This window comes from Salmo salar, chromosome 22, assembly GCF_965601325.2.
Source record: "Salmo salar chromosome 22, fSalSal1, whole genome shotgun sequence".
NCBI classification, from domain to species: Eukaryota; Metazoa; Chordata; class Actinopteri; order Salmoniformes; family Salmonidae; genus Salmo; species Salmo salar.
In genome coordinates this window covers 8297979-8320314 of record NC_138312.1, presented here as the reverse complement: position 1 = coordinate 8320314, position 22336 = coordinate 8297979, and the positions used below count along the sequence as shown (strand labels likewise).

General features: G+C 44.4%; 1 protein-coding gene across 2 annotated transcripts in view; it reads left to right on the top strand.

The window, feature by feature from the left end:
- The window catches only part of LOC106582685 (copine-5), a 197548-nt gene that overhangs the window by 159904 nt on the left and 15308 nt on the right, over positions 1-22336 (top strand). For both annotated transcript variants that reach the window (XM_014165981.3, XM_014165982.3), the window contains 5 exons: positions 2823-2876; positions 4032-4093; positions 10741-10787; positions 19807-19988; positions 20244-20371. In XM_014165981.3, coding sequence (XP_014021456.1) covers positions 2823-2876; positions 4032-4093; positions 10741-10787; positions 19807-19988; positions 20244-20371 — 473 coding nt within the window. The remainder of the gene's footprint in view (positions 1-2822; positions 2877-4031; positions 4094-10740; positions 10788-19806; positions 19989-20243; positions 20372-22336) is intronic.

Below are 22336 nucleotides of genomic sequence, written 5' to 3'. Positions count from 1 at the left end.
ACTGGGCTTATGCGCGTGACCCGACCGCCCCCGCCTTTGGGATTTTTCCTCTGTTTGCCGAAAAGGAGATTCCCTGTCGGAATATTATCGCTTTTCTACGAGAAAAATGGCGTAAAAATTGATTTTAAACAGCGGTTGACATGCTTCGAAGTACGGTAATGGAATATTTAGAATTTTATTGTCACTTATTGCGCCATGCGCGCGACACTTCTTTACTATTTCGGATAGTGTCTGGAACGCACGAACAAAACGCCGCTATTCGGATATAACGATGGATTATTTTGGACCAAACCAACATTTGTTATTGAAGTAGCAGTCCTGGGTGTGCATTCTGACGAAGACAACAAAAGGTAATGAAACTTTTATAATAGTAAATATGATTATGGTGAGTGCTAAACTTGCCGGGTGTCTAAATAGCGAGCCCGTGATGCCTGGGCTATGTACTTAGAATATTGCAAAATGTGCTTTCACCAAAAAGCTATTTTAAAATCGGACATATCGAGTGCATAGAGGAGGTCTGTATCTATAATTCTTAAAATAATTGTTATGCTTTTTGTGAACGTTTATCGTGAGTAATTTAGTAAAATGTTAGCGAATTCCCCGGATGTTTGCGGGGGGTATGCTAGTTCTGAACGTCACATGCTAATGTAAAAAGCTGGTTTTTGATATAAATATGAACTTGATTGAACAAAACATGCATGTATTGTATAACATAATGTCCTAGGGTTGTCATCTGATGAAGATCATCAAAGGTGAGTGCTGCATTTAGCTGTCTTCTGGGTTTTGGTGACATTATATGCTGGCTTGAAAAATGGGTGTCTGATTATTTCTGGCTTGGTACTCTGCTGACATAATCTAATGTTTTGCTTTCGTTGTAAAGCCTTTTTGAAATCGGACAGTGTGGTTAGATTAACGAGAGTCTTGTCTTTAAATAGCTGTAAAATAGTCATATGTTTGAGAAATTGAAGTAATAGGATTTTTACGGTTTTGAAAATCGCGCCACAGGCTGCCACAGGCTGCCAATCGCGCCGCAAGCGTCCCACCTAGCCCATATTAAGGTTTACTGTTAATTTCTGATTGTGTATTTCACCTTTGTTTATGATCTATTTCACTTGCTTTGGCAATGTAAACATAGAGATTTGCTGACACAGGGCACACACACACACACACACACGCACACACACACTCGCCGGCCCATCTTTTAGATGTCACCTTGCTTCTACACATGGTGTTCACCATTAGTATTACCTGGCAAAGGGACAGGAACAGTGACAGAAAGGTCCTTTAGTTTCAGCATCAGCAGGTCTCTTTTCTGTCTGCGTGTCAACCAGATTGTCTTCCCTAGATTAGATTAGGGCCTGTCACTGTCTGTCACTTCCAGGCCCCTTGGCGCTACAGGGGACCTTAATGAGACCAGGCAGGTTTTGTCTTTGGAAGCACAAACGAGAGAGGGTTTTTTCTTTAGACTTTGATTCTTACTTTGGCACCGAAACCTCCAGTGAATCTCCTGCTCATCATTCTCTCTCCCTAATTGTAAAATGACTAATGTTGTCTTGGACCAGTGGTTTGATATAATTTAGGGCTAGTTTCCCTGACTCAGATTACAGTAAACTTACTTCTGGATAAAACATCTTGCTTCTGGCAATGGGGAGCTAATGCGAGTCCTCAGTTCTCAGTCACAGTTACACATCACTCAAGTATGGTTCACCGAACCATCTCCATTACCCCTCCGTTAGACATGCAGTATGTGTGCCTCTCCTCTGTTTGTTCATGCACCGACAGTCAGTTCCCTACCATCAGTCTTCCTCCCACATCCAGCCTGTCAATAGTGTGGATCTGGCCCTCTCTCCAGCCCCATTTTCCAGTCCTGCCTTCCATCAGTCAGACCTGGGTTCAGATACTTTTGAAATCATTTGAAATACTTCAAACGTTTCCTCTAGTCTGCCTGGAGTGCCAGATGGGCGGGGTTTTGACTTTTGCAATTATTCTATTGGTTCCGTTGTACCAGGCATGCTCAATCAAACCCAGCTAAAGTATTTGAAATTATTTCAAATAGTATTTGAACCTAGGTAATGCATTAGAATGCCTCTCTATGGTGTCCCTCCCTCCTACACACCCTCTCATTATGTTGGTTACAGAACTTAATTAGGGATGGACAGAGAACAGACGGAGCGAGAGGGTGGGGCGGGGGATGCAGGGAGGGGGGGGGTGGAGAGAGAGGGAGAGAGAGAGAGAGAGAGAGAGAGAGAGAAAGAAAGGGAAGCAGAGATGGAGAGGGAACGGGTGTGTATATGTGGGGAGAGAGAGGGGGGAGAGAGAGAGATGGGGTAAAGAGAGAGTGGAGAGGGAGAGGAGAGAGATGGTGAGAGGGAGATTGGGAGAGAGAGAGAGAGAGAGAGAGAGAGATGGGGAGAGAGAGAGAGAGAGAGAGAGAGAGAGAGAGAAAGATGGGGAAAAGAGATGAGAGAGAGAGAAAGGGGGAGCAGAGAGATAGAGAAAATGGATTGAGAGAATTAGACAAAGAGGCTTCTTAGAAAAATACAGTACGTATACATTTTACAGTTGACTAATGAAACATGAAACCTGTATCACACCCTCTCTCTCTCTTTCAGAGAAACAGCCTTTCCCCTACAGGAGATGTATGGTACTACACTTCTCATCGCTGCCTCCTTTCTTACATAATTACTTGTTTTTTTCCTTCCTAAAAGCCCCCTGCTGTGAGGAGAATTCCCACCATGTCCACCATCCTCTAAATCTCTCCTAAATGTAACATAATTGCTTATTCTTTCTCTCTAATTTGGTCATTTCGTTTCTTGTCTTAGGTGGTGAATATCAAAAAGAAAATGAAGAAAAAGAAATATGGGAATTCTGGAACGGTGATTATAGCCTACACATTATGAGCGTTAGAACGTTGCTGTCATCCTTCGCTACTATCCATCCATCCCTCCCCCTTTTCTCTCTCCCTCACTCCTCACTCACCTCCTCTGCACTTCTTCTCCTGGTAATTATGATGGTTTTCTCTGATGATTATCTGGGCTCTGTTGAAAGGAGCAGTGCTACCAACCATAGACTGTGATTGTCAATGCAGGTTTTGCTCATTAACTGGTATCTCCTCTTCTCTCGCCTTCCTGCTAATTAAAACTTGTGAAAGATGAAGAACACACATTTCTGTCCGCTTCAGCTGTCTAAAGACATTAGACAATAGTGCCTGTCTCTGTCAGAGAAACACACAGAGCAGAGCTGTGAGCTCTTAGAGCCAGCTAACTAGCTAGTGTACTGTACGTTGTTTCGCAACATTGACAGATGGAGGGAGGACGTTGAGGGAGGAGGGGTGAGTAGGTAATGCAAAGTTAGCGAAGCGATCGAACAAGAGAGGGTGAGAGAGGTTCTTGAACAATGACAACAGCAGTGAAACGTGGGAGGAAGGAGTGGAAGAGAGGAAGAAAGGAATGAAGGAATAAAGAAAGAAAGGAAGGAAGGAAGAATATGAAAGTCTCCCCTCACCCCCCCAGGAGAGATCAGAGAGTGGGAGTAGTGGAGTTAGCATCTCGTAGCACGCGGCGGGCTAATGTGATATTGGCTCGCTACGAAGACTGATTACAGGGCCCAGATCCCACGTTCCCAGCTGCTCTCTCTCTCTCTCTCTCCCTATCATAAACCCAGATGGAGCTGTACATACGCATCCCATCCTCTCTCTCTCGCTTAATGTTGTTCTATCTGTCTCTCGCTTCCTCTCTTTCTCCCCTCTCCCCCGTGGTTTCATAGAGTGTAGTAATGAACTCATCAATCATCTACAGTATGTGTCTGTGATGAGAGTAGGTTGCATCCCGCCACATCCCACGTCTTGTTTCAGGATGTGGAGGGTGATGTGCTATTGGAGAGCGTGGCTCCGTCTGAGTCAACATATGCTGCTGGTCTATGTGGGGACTAGGGTGTGTGTGTGTGTGTGTGTGTGTGTGTGTGTGTGTTGAGAGGTCTGGAGGTGAATGGGTACTGAGGTCTCATGTTTCTGTTTGTGCTTTGTCTCCCAGGTGACCCTCCTCTCCTTTTCAGTGGAATCAGAGTGCACCTTCCTGGATTACATCAAGGGAGGGTGAGTGGGAGGAGAAGGGAACACACACACGACATACAACACACACACACTCTGTGATATACACAATATATACAAAAGTATGTGGACACCCCTTCAAATTTGTGGATTCGGCTATTTCAGCCACACCCGTTGCTGACAGGTGTATACAAGCATTTCGCTACACTCGTCTTAACATCTGCTAACCATATGTATGTGACCAATAACATTTGAATTATTTATGCAATCGAGCACACAGCCATGCAATCTCCATAGACAAACATTGGCAGTAGAATGGCCTTACTGAAGAGTTCAGTGACTTTCAATGTGGCACCGTCATAGGATGCCACCTTTCCAGTTAGTTTGTCAAATACTGCCCTGCTAGAGCTGCCCTGGTCAAATGTAAGTGTTGTTATTGTGAAGTGGAAACGTCCAGGAACAACAATGGCTCAGCCGCGAAGTGGTAGGCCTCACAAACTCACAGAACAGGACCACCGAATGCTGAAGCGCGTAGTGCATATAAATCGTCTGTCCTCGGCTGCAACACTCACTACCGAGTTCCAAACTGCCCCTGGACGCAACGTCAGCACAATAACTATTAGTTGGGAGCTTCATGAAATGGGTTTCCATGGATGAGCAGCCGCACACAAGCCTAAGGTCACCATGTGCAATGCCAAGCATCGGCTGGTGGTGTAAAACTCTCCACCATTGGACTCTGGAGCAGTGGAAACGCGTTCTCTGGAGTGTTGAATTACACAGTCCGACAGACAAATCTGGGTTTGGCGGATGCCAGGAGAACGCTACCTGCCCGAATGCATAGTGTCAACTGTAAAGTTTGGTGGAGGAGGTATAATGGTCTGGGGCTGTTTTTCATGGTTTGGGCTAGGCCCCTTAGTTCCAGTGAAGGGAAATCTTAACACTACAGCGTATAATGACTCTAGACGATTTTGTGCTTACAACTTTGTGGCAACAGTTTTGGGAAGGCCCTTTCCTGTTTCAGCATGACAGTGCTCCCATGCACAAAGCGAGGTCCATACAGAAATGGTTTGTTGAGAACGCCGACTGCGAGCTAGACCTAATCGCCCAGCATCAATGCCCAACCTCACTAATGCACTTGTGGCTGAATGGTAGCAAGTCCCTCAGCAATGTTCCAACATCCAGTGGAAAGCCTTCCCAGAAGAGTGGAGGCTGTTAAAACAGCAAAGGGGGGGACCAACTCTATATGAATGCCCGTGATTTTGAAATCCTATGTTCGACGAGCAGGCGTCCACATACTTTTGGTTATGTAGTGTACTTTTATGCACATCCATAGCATCTTACATCTCTCAGCGCTTATCCCTGACAGGAATTATTCCATGCATGAATGATTTCCTGTCTTTAAGACATACATTCTAGGCCATATATACTGTACATACATACATACATATGTACAGTAAATGGATATTAATATCCCACAAATAATATCCTTATAGCGATACACAGCCTGGCATAAATCCCATATCTAAAGAGCCTAGTTTCTAAATAACAGATGGCTATACACGTTGGTGGTATCGACTTTATTATGGTGGTGAAGTGTCCCTTTAAGTCATCGAGGACAATGCTTTGATCACAACATCCGTCACAAGGAGAGAGGTGACATTTCAGAGGTTTCAGGGCTTTTCAGATGTAGCCGATTTGACAACTGTGACAGCGCTCACTGACACCCTTCAGCTTTGGTGTGTTGACAGTCGGTAGCCCCCCCCCCCCCAGCTGGAGGGCTCTAACAAGAGTAATGACACGTCTACTCTACAAGATAAAACATTATCTGACCTCTATTCTCTGGGGAATGGAAGTTGAGACAAATGCAAGGACGAAAAACAGGATGGGTCTTAGGAAAAACCAACTATCTATGAAAAGATATTTAGCTGATGAAAATGAGACTTATTGAAAGCTAATGTCTATTGAGGCCTTCATCGGAGAGATCAGAATGTTCCCCCTGGCTATGACCAATCCTCTAAAAACCACTTAGGACAATCAGTGACCGTTTAGGACCATCAAGCCAACGCAGAAACTTGGAATAAAAAGCCCTTAATAACTTCATAAAAAGGTTATCTCTCTCTCCCTCTCTCTCAAACAATTCAATTCAAAGGGCTTTATTGGCATGGGAAACATATGTTCTCTCATTCATTCATTCATTCATTCATTCATTCATTTATTCATTCATTCATTCACATCGACTGCAATTGCCCGTTCCATTCAGGATCACAATAAAGGACAGGGGGGTAATGAGGTGAGAGGATAAATGGCCCTACTGTATATCTCTCACTTTCTGGTTATGGTTTATGCCTCCTCTTAGGAGGGAAATGGTTAAAACTACATCAGCCACATCTTGACAGAGAGGAGAAAAATGTTGATATATGAGATGACTGGGAAGGAATGGGAAAAGAGGGAAAAAGGTTGGGGTAAATTCAGGGCGACTGAAAGGAAGGACTATAGATAGAGCAAAGTGCATTGAATATTGACCTGGATCTATACTGACTGGGCAGGGCAATGTGTCAGAAATGGGTTTTATAATTCATTTTGAAATATCATCCAGAGTCTAGTGGTAGCGCGGCTGACTCGGGACCACACATTGCCCCTTGCGGCATGGGTTCAAACCCCACCTGCGCCTTCATGTGTGTATTTATCTTCCCCCTTGCCGCAACCCTTTCATTCGTGACATTCTATTTCAATAAAGAGAAAATACAACAACAACAAAAAGTTTGTGTGTAAGCAAGTGAGCCTGTAAACTGCGGAGTGGTCGAGGATATTGGTAGTGGGTGTTGTGTGCGAAGGAGATGCTGACAGTAAATTGATTAAGTGCCAGCTCCAATCAAAAGAAGAAGTTGCAGCAGAAGCAGCCAGTCTAGTGCAACTACTGGGAATAGTTTGAAAACCCCTCAAACAATACTTAGGAACACATCCACACACACACAGCACCCTGGCTACCTCTCTACGTTGTAAAGAGAACACTCCAAGGAATGGTCGCACTGAATGCAAATGTATTGTATATTACAGAGAATACAGACTGAAGAATGGACGGCAAGGTCGTATGCACAGTTAGTCAGGCAGGCAGGAAGAAAGGGTGCAGATCTCTATGTTACTTTTATGAAAAGAGACTGAGAGGAGCTCCCCTGCTTCCCAGTTTCTCTCACTCTGATTACACACACTGACCTTTACCTATTCTCACACACACGGCCACACACACACACACACACACACACACACACACACACACACACACACACACACACACACACACACACACACACACACACACACACACACACACACAGCTGGGGAGGGAGGGAGATCTGAGAGATCTAGCCTGGTTAACCAGACTGATGAGAGAAATGAAGCAACGCTGAGCTCATTATTCATTATTCAGTCTGGTTTACCCAGGGTAGGTGCAGTCAGGGGAGCACGGCTCCCCATAACTATTAATAAATACCTGGGTCCTAGAGGTTTGACCGTCACATCTCTCCTCCCTCCATTTCTTACTCTGTAGTGACCATGTAGTGACCATAATATAGTGGCTATATCCAGAAAAGCCAAAGTTCCAAAGGCTGGGCCTAAAATAGTGTATATGAGATCATACAAAACATTTTGTAATGATTCCTATGTTGAAGATGTAAAAAGTATTTGTTGGTCTGATGTGTGTAACGAGGAGCATCCAGAGGCTGAACTTGTTGCATTTATGAAATTGTTTCTTCCAGTTATTGAGAAGCATGCACCCATTAAGAAACTGACTGTTAGAACTGTTAAGCCTCGGTGGATTGATGAGGAATTGAAAAATGTTATGGTTGAGAGAGATGAAGCAAAGGAGTGGCTAATAAGTCTGGCTGCACAGCTGCTTGGCAGACTTACTATAAATGTAAAATATATGTGACTAAACTGAACAAAAAGAACAATAAATTGTATTATGAAACAAGTAAGTTCAATTATATAAAGTATGATGGAAAAAACTTTTGAGCACTTTAAATTAAATTATGGGCAGAATGACCAATTCAACTTCATTGAATCAGAAGGCTCATTCATCACAAAACCTTTTGATATTGTCAATTATTTTAAAGACTATTTCATTGGTAAAGTGGGCAAACTCAGACATGAAATGTCAACAACAACCCGCGAGCCATCATATTTATGCATAAAATACCAAATAATGAAAGAAACCATTGTAATTTAGAATTCTGTAAAGTTAATGTGGGAAAGGTGGAAAATTGTTGTCCAACAATAATGAGAAACCACCTGATATTGACAACAGATGGAAAGCTACTGAGGATGGTATTGGACATATTGCCACTCCTGTTTCTCATATCATTAATCTGAGCCTGAAGAAAAGTGTTTGTCATCAGACCTGGAGGTAAGCTAAAGTCATTCCGATACCCAAGAATGGTAAAGTACCCTTTTACTAGATCTAACAGCCTACCTATCAGCTTCCTACCGGCTCTTAGCAAACCTTTGGAAAAAAATGGTTTTGACCAGATACAATGCTATTAATAACATACTTTCAGCATGGTTATAGAGACGGGCACTCAACATGTACTGCACTGACACAAATGACTGATGAATGGTTGAAAGAAATGTTTAATAAGAAGATGGTGGGAGTTGTGTTGTTAGATTTTATTGCAGCCTTTGATATTATTGACCTTAATCTGTTTTTGGAAAAACGTATGTGTTATGGCTTTGCATTCTCTACAATATCATGGGTTAAGAGCTATCTAGGGTCTTCTTTAACCTTTTACTGCAGTGGACTAAATCAGGGTCACACAGAGTGATTCTTGGTAGTCTTAAACAAATCTACTTTGAAACAAATGTATACACCTCACACACATGGTTATAGGCTTAAAAAATGAAGACATCTGTACCATGTCAGTTATGGAGTTGTAATGTATTACATTTTGAGTTTGCATCCCAAAATTGTACTTTATATACATCACAGAAGACTGAAATATAACAAAAATGTTCGACATTGAAACACAGGATTTTAGTCGTAAGAAAAAAGAAAAATCTTGATTAATAACATTCCACTCATGAGGCCAAAGGGGTGCTCTTGGTCATCACCTGCAGGAAAAAGCTACTAGAAAGTTCTCTAATGTCAAATATGTAAAGTGTGGTATTCCGCAAGGCAGCTGTCTTGGTCTCTATTTTTACTAACGATCTACCACTAACTAGCCTTAAACAAAGCATGCGTGTCTATGTATGCTGATGTTTCAAGATTATATACGTCAGCAACCACATCTAGTAAAATCACTGCAACCCTAAACAAAGAGTTGCAGTCAGTTTTGGGATGGGTTGCTAGTAATTAACTAGACCTGAACATACAGTATCTAAACCCAAAAGCATTGTATTTAGTACAAATCATTCCCTAAGTGCTAGACCTCAGCTGAATCTGGTAATGAATGATGTGGCTGTTGATCAAGTTGAGGAAACTAAACTTCTTGGTGTTGCATTAGATTGTAAATGGTCATAGTCAAGACATATTGGTTCAATTGTTGTAAAGATGGGGAGAGGTCTGTCTGTGATAGAGAGATGCTCTGCTTTTTTAACACCACATTCGACCAAACAAGTCCTGCAGGCTCTGGTTTTATCACATCTTGAATAATATAACATACAGTTCTGAGAGACATACATACCCCACCAGACATGCTACCAGGGGTCTCTTCACAGTCCCCAATTCGGAAACAAATGTAAGGCAACACACAATATTAAATAGACCCATGGTTACGTGGAATGGCCTTCTATCTCAAATTGCTCAATCAAACAACAAAATCAACTTAAAAAATGAATAGAACAACACCTCACAGCACTATGCCTCTCCCCTATCTGACCTAAATAACTTGGATGTCTATGTAAAGTAATATGTTTTTCCTAAGTGTTTTGTCAGCAAAGAAGCTTTTTAATTTCTATATTTATTTTAAATGTATGTAGCTCTGTCCTTGAGCTGTTCTTGTCTGTTATTGTTTTATGTTTTGTGTGGACCTCAGGAAGAGTAGCTGCTGCTTTTGCAGCAGCTAATAGGGATCCAAAAAAAATCCCAAATCTTTCCATCCCTCCCTCTATCCCAAAATATGAATGTGAATATTTGACTCTTTCTTATTGTTATATTCTTTCTGGATTGAGCTCTAACGAGGTTGTCTGGAGTTTATTCTCTCACTCATACATTAGCGTTGCGGCTAAAGAGCATTTCATCAGTCTGAAAATTGGATTAAGGTTATGTTTCTCTTAAGTGCTCAAGCAGTCTAATTGCTTGTTATTCAGCTCAATGTGAGGATGTCATGCACCTCTCGTCCCTGCTCCTCTTTCTAAAGGGAATAAGAATAAGAATTTTCAGTCCATACACACACACACACACACACACACACACACTGATATAGAGTGAATTAATTACCAGGGTCACTTAAAGATGATGGTGACTACAGTGCAATTAGCAACAATTCCCATGTATTAAATTTACATTGTGTGTGTCTGTGTGTGTGCATGCGCGTGCTTGTGCACGTGTGTGTGTCTGTGTGTGTGTCCAGAGAAAATATCTTTAGTTTGTGCTTTGCATATATTTATCTGGAGGTGTGTAATGGAGTTTGACTTGTAGGTGTGGTTACCTGTACTTCTCTTGTTGATTTTTCACTCTCTCTTCTATATCCTCATTTCAGGACCCAGATCAATTTCACTGTGGCCATCGATTTCACTGCGTCTAATGGTAAGTGATTCTAAAGGCTGTGTGTGTGTGTGTGTGTGTGTGTGTGTGTGTGTGTGTGTGTGTGTGTGTGTGTGTGTGTGTGTGTGTGTGTGTGTGTGTGTGTGTGTGTGTGTGTGTGTGTGTGTGTGTGTGTGTGTGTGAATGTTGCGCCACTAGGGGCGATAAAGACCACCGTTACTCAACCCACAAGCAAGCATGCAAGACCTTCCCTCGTCCCCTCTTCGGCAAATCAGATCAGGACTCCTGGTTCCTGTTTACAAACAAAAGCTCAAACAGGGAGTACCTGTGACATGCTCTGTAGAAAAAGGGCCTACCGAACCAGAAGCTATGCTGCAGGACTGCTTTGCTAGTGCTGACTGGGACTCCACCGATAGTATCGACGAGCTAACCACCTCCGTCATCAAGAAATTAATCGCCGACGTCATCCCCACAGTGAAGATTTACTGCTTCACCGTTCAAAAGCCCTGGATGAACACTGAGGTGCGCGTTAAGTTAAAGGAACGAGCTACCGCTCACAGGGCTATCACAGATCCCTGCATGAGGGCCCCAACTGATCCGGAGGAATGGGTTATCTCTCTCTCCGAGGCTGATGTAAGGTTTTTAAACGGTAAACACCCTTAAGGCCGCCACCCGAGTGCCGCAGTGGTCTAAGGCACTGCATCGCAGTTGCTAGCTGTGCCACTAGAGATCCTGGTTCGAGTCCAGGCTCTGTCGCAGCCAGCCGCGACCGGGAGACTCATGGGGCGGCGCACAATTGGCCTAGCGTTGTCTGGGTTAGTGGAGGGTTTTGCCGGCAGGGATGTCATTGTCCCATCGCGCTCTAGAGACTCCTGTAGCGGGCCGGGCGCATGCACGCTGACACAGTCGCCAGGTGTACGATGTTTCCTCCGACATATTGGTGTGGCTGACTTTCGGGTTAAGCGGGCATTGTGCCAGGAAGCAATGCAGCTTGGTTGGGTCGTGTTTCGGAAGACGCATTGCTCTCGACCTTCACCTCTCACAAGTCCGTATGGGAGTTGCAGGATGAGAAAGACTGTAACTACCAATTGGGGAGACAAAGGGGTAAAAGTAAAAAAAATATATATTAAAAATAAATAAACACTCTTAAGGCCGCAGGGCCAGACGGTATTTCGGGGCGTGTCCTCAGGGCATATGGGCTCCCAAGTGGCACAGCAGTCTAAGGCACTGCATCTCAGTGCTAGAGGAGTCACTATAGAACCTGGTTCGATTCCAGGCTGTAACACAACCGGCCGTGATTGGGAGTCCCATAGGGTGGCGCACAATTGGCACAGCGTCGTCCGGGTTTGGCCGGGGTAGGCCGTCATTGTAAATAAGAATTTGTTCTTAACTGACTTGCCTAGTTAAATAAAGGTTGAAGAAAATAATGTGCAGACCAGCTGGCAGGCGTCTTCACAGACTGATTACCTTCATTCCTCTTCCCAAAAACTGCCAAACTGCCACATCTGTCATAATGAAGTGTTTTGTAAGGCTGGTGATGGCACACATCAACTCCATTATGCCAGACAACCTGGACCCACTCCAATTTGCATAGCGCACCAACAGATCCACAGACAACGCAATCTCAGTCGCACTCATTTACATTTACGTCATTTAGTAGACGCTCTTATCCAGAGCGACTTACAAATTGGTGCCTTCACCTTATGATATCCAGTGGAACAACCACTTTACAATAGTACATCTATATGGGGGGGGGGGGGGGGGGGGTGGGGGGGGTTAGAAGGATTACTATATCCTATCCCAGGTATTCCTTAAAGAGGTGGGGTTTCAGGGGTCTACGGAAGGTGGTGATTGTCCTGGCGTCGTGAGGGAGCTTGTTCCACCATTGGGGTGCCAGAGCAGCGAACAGTTTTGACTGGGCTGAGCGGGAACTGTGCTTCCGCAGAGGTAGGGGGGCCAGCAGGCCAGAGGTGGATGAACGCAGTGCCCTTGTTTGGGTGTAGGGCCTGATTAGAGCCTGAAGGTACGGAGGTGCCGTTCCCCTCACAGCTCCGTAGGTAAGCACCATGATCTTGTAGCAGATGCGAGCTTCAACTGGAAGCCAGTGGAGTGTGCGGAGGAGCGGGGTGACGTGAGAGAACTTGGGAAGGTTGAACACCAGACGGGCTGTGGCGTTCTGGATGAGTTGTAGGGGTTTAATGGCACAGGCAGGGAGCCCCACCAACAGGGAGTTGCAGTAATCCAGACGGGAGATGACAAGTGCCTGGATTAGGACCTGCGCCGCTTCCTGTGTAAGGCAGGGTCATACTCTACGAATGTTGTATAGCATGAACCTACAGGATCGGGTCACCGCCTTGATGTTAGCGGAGAACGACAGGGTGTTGTCTAGGGTCACGCCGAGGCTCTTAGCACTCTGGGAGGAGGACACAATGGAGTTGTCCACCGTGATGGCGAGATCATGGAAAGGGCAGTCCTTCCCCGGGAGGAAGAGCAGCTCCGTCTTGCCGAGGTTCAGCTTGAGGTGGTGATCCGTCATCCACACTGACATGTCTGCCAGACATGCAGAGATGCGATTCGCCACCTGGTTATCAGAAGGGGGAAAGGAGAAGATTAATTGTGTGTCGTCTGCGTAGCAATGATAGGAGAGACCATGTGAGGATATGACAGAGCCAAGTGACTTGGTGTATAGCGATAATAGGAGAGGGCCTAGAACTGAGCCCTGGGGGACACCAGTGGTGAGAGCACGTGGTGCGGAGACAGATTCTTGCCACGCCACCTGGTAGGAGCGACCTGTCAGGTAGGACGCAATCCAAGAGTGAGCCGCGCCGGAGATACCCAACTCGGAGAGGGTGGAGAGGAGGATCTGATGGTTCACAATATCAAAGGCAGCAGATAGGTCTAGAAGGATGAGAGCAGAGGAGAGAGAGTTAGCTTTAGCAGTGCGGAGAGCCTCCGTGACACAGAGAAGAGCAGTCTCAGTTGAATGACCAGCCTTGAAACCTGACTGATTTGGATCGAGAAGGTCATTCTGAGAGAGATAGCAGGAGAGCTGGCCAAGGACGGCACGTTCAAGAGTTTTGGAGAGAAAAGAAAGAAGGGATACTGGTCTGTAGTTGTTGACATCGGAGGGATCGAGTGTAGGTTTTTTGAGGAGGGGTGCAACTCTCGCTCTCTTGAAGACGGAAGGAACGTAGCCAGCGGTCAAGGATGAGTTGATGAGCGAGGTGAGGTAAGGGAGAAGGTCTCCGGAAATGGTCTGGACAAGAGAGGAGGGCATAGGGTCAAGCGGGCAGGTTGTTGGGCGGCCGTCCGTCACAAGACGCAAGATTTCATCTGGAGAGAGAGGGGAGAAAGAGGTCAAAGCATAGGGTAGGGCAATGTGAGCGGTGTCGTTTGACTTAACAAACGAGGATCGGATGTTGTCGACCTTCTTTTCAAAATGGTTGACGAAGTCATCCGCAGAGACGTTGGGGGGGAGGAGGATTCAGGTGGGAGGAGAAGGTGGCAAAGAGCTTCCTAGGGTTAGAGGCAGATGCTTGGAAGTTAGAGTGGTAGAAAGTGGCTTTAGCAGCAGAAACAGAGGAAAATGTAGAGAGGAGGGAGTGAAAAGATGCCAGGTCCGCAGGGAGGCTAGTTTTCCTCCATTTCCGCTCGGCTGCCCGGAGCCCTGTTCTGTGAGCTCGCAATGAGTCGTCAAGCCACGGAGCAGGAGGGGAGGACCGAGCCGGTCGGGAGGATAGGGGACATAGAGAGTCAAAGGATGCAGAAAGGGAGGAGAGGAGGGTTGAGGAGGCAGAATCAGGAGATTGGTTGGAGAAGGATTGAGCAGAGGGAAGAGATGATAGGGTGGAAGAGGAGAGAGTAGCAGGAGAGAGAGAGCGAAGGTTGCAATGGCGCAATAACATCTGAGTAGGGGCAGAGTGAGTAGTGTTGGAGGAGAGCGAGAGGGAAAAGGATACAAGGTAGTGATCGGAGACTTGGAGGGGAGTTGCAGTGAGATTAGTAGAAGAACAGCATCTAGTGAAGATGAGGTCAAGCGTATTGCCTGCCGTGTGAGTAGGGGGGGACGGTGAGAGGGTGAGGTCAAAAGAGGAGAGGAGTGGAAAGAAGGAGGCAGAGAGAAATGAGTCAAAGGTAGACGTAGGGAGGTTAAAGTCACCCAGAACTGTGAGGGGTGAGCCATCCTCAGGAAAGGAACTTATCAAGGCGTCAAGCTCATTGATGAACTCTCCAAGGGAACCTGGAGGGTGATAAATGGTAAGGATGTTAAGCTTGAATGGGCTAGTGATTGTGACAGCATGGAATTCAAAGGAGGAGATGGACAGATGGGTCAGGGGAGAAAGAGAGCATGTGCCACCACCCCGCTGACCAGATGCTCTCGGGGTGTGCGAGAATACGTGGTCAGACGAGGAGAGAGCAGTAGGAGTAGCAGTGTTTTCTGTGGTAATCCATGTTTCCATCAGCGCCAAGAAGTCGAGGGACTGGAGGGTAGCATAAGCTGAGATGAACTCTGCCTTGTTGGCCGCAGACCGGCAGTTCCAGAGGCTGCCGGAGACCTGGAACTCCACGTGGGTCGTGCGCGCTGGGACCACCAGGTTAGAGTGGCAGCGGCCACGCGATGTGAAGCGTTTGTATGGCCTGTGCAGAGAGGAGAGAACAGGGATAGACCGACACATAGTTGGCACTCCACACTGCCCTCTCCCATTTTAGAAAAGATTATTACCTATGTGAGGATGCTGTTCATCGACTACAGCTCAGCGTTCAACACCATAGATCCCTTCAAGCTTGGGCCCCTTGGACTGACCACCTCTGCAACTAGATCCTGGACATCCTGATGGGTCAACCCCAGGTGGTAAGAGTAGGCAACAACACCTCCGCCACGCTGACCCTCAACGCGAGGGCCCCCCAGGGTTGTGAGCTTATCCCCCTCCTGTACTCCCTCTTCAGCCACGACTGTGTGACCGCACATGACTCCAACTCCATCATCAAGTTTGCTGACGACATGCTGGTGGTAGGCCTGATCACCAGCGGTGATGAGAGCCTACAGGGAGAAGGTCAGGTGTTGCTGAGAAGGCCCGGAAAATTGCCAGACTCCAGCCACCCGAGACATGACTGTTCTCCATGCTCCCGTCCGGCAGGCGGTACCGGTGCATCAAGGCTCAGACCAACAGATTCCTAAACGTCTTCTATCCCCTGGCCATAAGGCTATTAAATGGCAAACAACTACTGCTCTCCCTCTCCCACAGACAAGCCACACTGACTCTATGTCCATCCACAGGTCTCTGCCACTCATACACACACACCATCACTGTAACTCTTACTCACAAACTCATTACTAATGCCACACTGCTGCTAAAATGATTATTGATTTGATGTATTACTACCACTACATTACTGTTCATTGATTGCCATTGGTATATATCTATTTATCATGATACTGGTCACTATAACTCCTGTTTACATTACCATTAATATATTCCTGCTATCAGTCACTTTTCAGTCCTGTTTACATGTATATCCACCCATCAGGCCTACGTTTAAAATTGTTTAAACTCTAATCCAGAGCAAAATTTCAGGAGCAATTAGTGTTAAGTGCCTTGGTTAAGAGCAAATCAACAGATTTTTCACCTAGTCATCTCGGGGATTCAAACCAGCCACTTTTCAGTTACTGGCCCAACTCTGTTAACGCTAAGCTACCTGCCGCCCTACACTGACACTCTTGCGCACACACACACACACACACACACACCATTTATACTGCTGCCACACTGTTTACTATTATTATTTATCCTGCTACCAGTCACTTTCTCCTAATTTCTGCCTATGTATATAAGGTATCTACCTCAAATACTCCAGTATCCTGCACATTGCATATGTGGTACTGCCACTGACCCTGTATATAGCTTACATTCATATTTTTTTCTTTCTCTTATTTTCTATTTCTCTTGTTTATTTTGTATTATTATTTTCTTATTTGTTATACTATTTTGATATTGAATACTGTACTGTTGGGTAGGGCTTGCAAGTTAAGCATTTCACTGTACTTGTACATGTGACAAATAAAACTTGAAACACACGCCAAACCTCACTATTCCTCCATAGTATACGTATTGCTCTGGGTTTGGATCGCCCCCCCTGCCTTTCTTCCTGGGTGTCTATGGTCAATACCACCACGCTGTGCCTGAAATGGATGACCACTGTGCCCCATAATAGCACTGCTTCAGAGACCAAATGCCACCCAAAATGGCCGAATACACCCTCCTTACCACAGTCTAAAAGGCCACACTTAAGTGTAATCACTCTACTTATTTGGAGCCTCTAGCTCAGCAGTTCATTTTCTATTTCCCACCCTTCCGTTAAGCTCCTAGCCTATCAGAGTATTCCTTCCTATTCCCATTCATTGTGTGACGGGGTTGGTGAGAGCAGATGGTAGTTTGTCTCTGAAGGGTTGAAGAGAAGGAGAGTTCTAAATCGTGGTTCTTTTTTTATAGCTGTATTCAAATCAAAATCAAATCAAATCAATGTTATTTGTCACATGCAGCGAATACAACAGGTTACAGCGAAATGCTTACTTACAAGCCCTTAACCAACAACGCAGTTCAAGAAAGAGTGAAGAAAATATTTACTGAATACACTAAAGCAAAAAAGAATAAAAGTATACAATAAAATAACAATAACAAGGCTATATACAGGGGGTACCGATACCGAGTCAATGTGCAGGGGTACAGGTTAGCCAAGGTAATTTGTACAAGTAGGTATGGGTAAAGTGACTATGCGTAGATCATAGACAGCGCGTAGCAGCAGTGTAAAAACAAATGGAGGGGGGGGCGTCAATGTAAATAGTACGGGTGGCCATTTGATTAATTGTTCAGCAGTCTTATGGCTTGGGAGTAAAAGCTGTTAAGGAGCCTTTTGGTTCTAGACTTGGCGCTCCGGTACCACTTGCCGTGTGGTAGCTGAGAGAACAGTCTATGACTTGACCATTTTTTGGGCCTTCCTCTGACACCACCTAGTTAGGGCCTGGATTGCAGGAAGCTTGGCACCAATGATGTACTGGGCCGTACACACTACCCTCTGTAGTGCCTTATGGTCAGATGCTGAGTAGTTGCCATACCAGGCGGTAATGCAGCCGGTCAGGATGCTCTCAACTCATTTTTTCATGTTATACCACTTATTTATTGACAACAGATGGAAACAGTGTACTACCTGTGCTAATTAGCTATCTGCACCTCCTAACACCTGTGTGTAAACAGAAGACAGACGGCACAAACGTGTTGTCAATAAAAAAATATTGTCGGCTACAACTGTGTTATCGGGGGTTTTTTAAACTGTGTACAGTAAGTATGCATTTTGCATTTGTGAATTTATTTTTGATGTGATATGAAAGCAGGGGGATTTATGTTTCTAGAACTGTACCACAATTGAGAAACAGAACGTGTAAGCTCCTTGGGCTACGGAGTAACGTTAGGCTCCTTTAGTCCAATATTGGGCTAGCTTTCCCACAGCGGTATAGCTGGCTAGTTAAAGATGCAATATGTCACTTTTTGGGTGACCCAACCACATTCATATAGAAATGTGAGTTAAAGATCTGTCATTCTCATTAAAAGCAAGTCTAAAACTGGTTGTATGTGTGCTATTTCTATACTTTCTGTTCTTTTACTTTTGGTTTTGTACACAAGCTTCAAACAGCTAAAAATGCAATATTTTGGGTTATTGAAAATATATTTCACAGTGGTTTAGATGGTACAAGGATTCTCTAGTCTACACTATACATTTCGTGTTTTGTGACATAAACTGAAATTAGGCGAACTATTCGAATTTTAGCAGCAGGAAATTGCGGAAATAGCTAGCAAAAATATTTGTTCACCTATGTGTCCCTTGTAGCAGCTAGCTGACCAAAGTGTTCATTGCATGCCTCCAAACAGAAGAGCAGGTAATCTGGAGATGAGTCGTATTCAGCAGAGACAAGCACTGCCAGAGCCACCTATGTGAAGCTTGCCACAATAACGATTAGCCACAATAGTAGAATTTGCTATTTGCCTTAAAAATAAAAGTCCCTTATTGAAACGGATGCAAACGGATACAAATAGTGGAATCATGCCATATTTAGACTAGATAATGCTTAAATTTGGAATGTTATTATATAAATTCAACAAAAGACAACAATTTGTTAATTTAGCAAAAAAGGACAAATCAGTTGAAAACACACTTCGGATATATTAGACTTTATAATTGCAATGGGGGCATACTGTATGCACTGTACTGCCTTACCTATGGATCTTGGGTCCATGAAATGGGGTATCAGCCTATTCAGTGACACCCACAGAACACAACTGTGAAGAGTTTACACACGTTAGCATCGTAACTCTTATTGCAGGAATTTCACGGTGGGAAATCAACTCACTATTCAGCCTATTATTCAGCCTAGTATTGGACATTCATATTGCAATGTATAGCCCTTCCTATGGAACATTAGCGTCGTAGCTCTTATTGATCAACCAATGGTGTGTTAGATACCACCCACCGACGTTTGATTGACACCCCGTTATTATCATATTGGAGGAAGAAATATCTAAATAAATAAATATATAAATGAAGGAAATTATTTAAAGTTTGAATAATTAGATAAAACATAGATAAATAACTAAATGCATACAGATGTGTCGAGAAAAGGAATGAATTTTGGTCAGTATTTGAGTATTTCCTTGGTCATTTATTTAATTATGTGCGGATGTATTCATTTATTCATCTATTTAGGTGTGAGTTTATTTATTTATTTCCAATTATGGCAAGTTTGTCCTCCGTAATAGCATGTCACTAAGAACACCAGCGCATAGCTTGTGCATGGCAGCCATTAGATAATGTGTGTACATAACCTGATTGACTAAATAGACTGCCATGTTAATGTAGAGCAACATATTCAGGCTGATGACAATACTCAGGTTTTCTGTATGAACCTGCTGCGCTTGATTTAGTTGCAACAGCATTCCAGCCCCCTTTCTCAACAATGAACAAACTGGTCATACTGTATATTGACGTATGCCTTCTGCCCCTTCCCTAGGTAACCCATCCCAGTCCACTTCTCTACACTATATGAACCCGTACCAGATGAATGCATACGCCATGGCCCTGAAGGCTGTAGGGGAGATCATCCAGGACTACGACAGTGATAAGATGTTCCCTGCTTTGGGCTTCGGAGCCAAGCTGCCCCCGGATGGACGGGTCTCACACGAGTTCCCACTGGTGAGTCAAACACAGAGCCCTTTCTGGTCACTTGTTACTGAACTGGACAAGATTGGACTAAACTGGACTGGACTTGACTGGGCTTGAATTTACTTGACTCCAGAAAGAAGATATTGATTTATTAAATACAAGAGATTTTACCCTGTTGATTGTTTCTCCTCTCCAGGACGTGAGAGACGCCTGACTTTAACAGTATAGATAAACTATAGCAAACTGTTTTAAACCTGTTGATTGTTCTGTTGTTCTCCTCTCCAGAACGGTGACATAGAGAACCCCTACTGTAACGGTATAGATGGCATCCTGGAGGCCTATCACGAGAGTCTGAAGTCTGTTCAGCTCTACGGACCAACCAACTTCGCCCCCATAGTCAACCACGTGGCCAGGTAATGGACGCTTTCACGTGCACAAATGCAGGCACGCATTTGCAAACGCATACATATACACACGTACATACAGGCAGACTCATACACACATGCACGCACATAAAGGCACACACACTCACAAATCTGCTATCACAGATTATCAACCAGCGTGAAATTTCTTGTTCTCTGCTGCTGTCAGATATCAGCCTTGCCGTGTAGTTGTTCGACTACAGTAATCCCAGTAATTCATACTCAGTCTTCCATCCCTGGGCTTCTCTCCTGTTCTGACCCCAAAGGCTGTGACGATTGGCCTTTTAATGGACAGAAAAACCCCAAACACAGGATGTGACACGCATTAAAGCCCTGGCACTGCGAGAGAATGAATCAATTACTGACTCGCCAGGCTGGCGGCGGAGCACTCAACGTAAACATATAAACACATAAACATAACTCAGAGAGGGCAAGCACTCTGATCACATTAGAGGAGGAGTGGGAAGTGGAAAAAGGAGAGATACATGCAGACACTGCTGTACACACACACACACAGGCTAGGGATGGTGGTTAATAAGGAAGGAGGGATGATGGGGTACACACACTAGTGATGCGCGGGTTGACTCGTAACCCACATTACCCGGGGTTTAGGTCCATGAAATACAGTATTGTGTGGATGAGGAACGTGTGGGTGCTGGTCGGGTTGAATAAAGATATAACAATGCACACAAAAAAAATCCATAAATGTATAATTCCTGTGCAATTCATATCAATAGGCTACGTTGAGGTTTTTCATTCAGAATTTTTATCTGCCGTTAGTGTGTAGCCGAAGCTTTAGGGCCTAACTGTAGCGTGCCAAATACACGGCAATTGCCTTTTGGGAACTTGAGAAGTAAAAGTTAACATCGATCCACTCAGGCAAAAAGGACAATGTCAGAGTTGAATTCAACAAGAGAAAAGCTGCGAAATGGTGAGTTGAAAATAACTAAAAAGGGAGGACCAGAATAGTAGTCTAATGTTTGGGAAAGATTTGGTGAAACGGTGAAAGAATATGATAGCAGTTCCAGCTTTGTCATGTGCGATGATTGTGAGGTGCTATACGAATTCGACAGTCAGAAGACAGGGACTTCAGTATGGCACATCAAGGGAACTGTGCTGTTCAGATGGGTTAAATGGAATAGTAGTCTAACTGAAATTTGGACACTGACTGCAGGTCTGTAACATCTCATATAGCCTAATATAATATGAACTGCTGCAGAATTATGTATTTCTTGCAGTAAAATGATAGACCAAATGCAAATTTGTCTTGGGAACAGGAGTGGAGAAATATTTTTTTCTTCTTTCAGCATCTTGAGAGAATGAATGTGCTGTTAGGGACCGTCTGTAAAGGTGTGTTCTTTATCAGCATCATAAAAGCTGATAGCATTTCAAAAACATAAAATATGCATCCAAGCCAAACTGAAATCTTATCAGAAACATGTTGGATCGTTCTAACAGCTTTTAATTCCCTTAAAAGCGGTCAAACTGATGTCATTTGGAAATGTTCCCGTAATTTGTTATTGCATGTTCTCCACAGTCCCTAAACATCTTTGCTGCTCGAGAGAAGCAGAGATAAAAGAGGAAAAGAAAACAAGCTTTACTTATGTCAACTAGATTGAAGCATTCATTCTATCGATCTATGACATTATTCTGGTGAGCAAGGGTCTATTTAGTCTTCTAGGGCAACGAGTAGGCCTAATAACAGAACAGAAGATGCATGCGTCTATAGACAAGTTGACTAACAAATAGCCTAACAAAATGTTGGAAATTATGAGCAGTAACATAGGCCGATCTAAAAGGCCTGTCATTTGCGGATTGGTTTGGGTGCGGGATTTTCACTTTATCACATATAGTCTGGTGGTTGTGGATGGGTTATTAGCATTTGCGGGCTGGTGTGGGTGCTCAAACAGCTGACCTTTCGCATCACTAACACACACACAAACACACAGGCACACA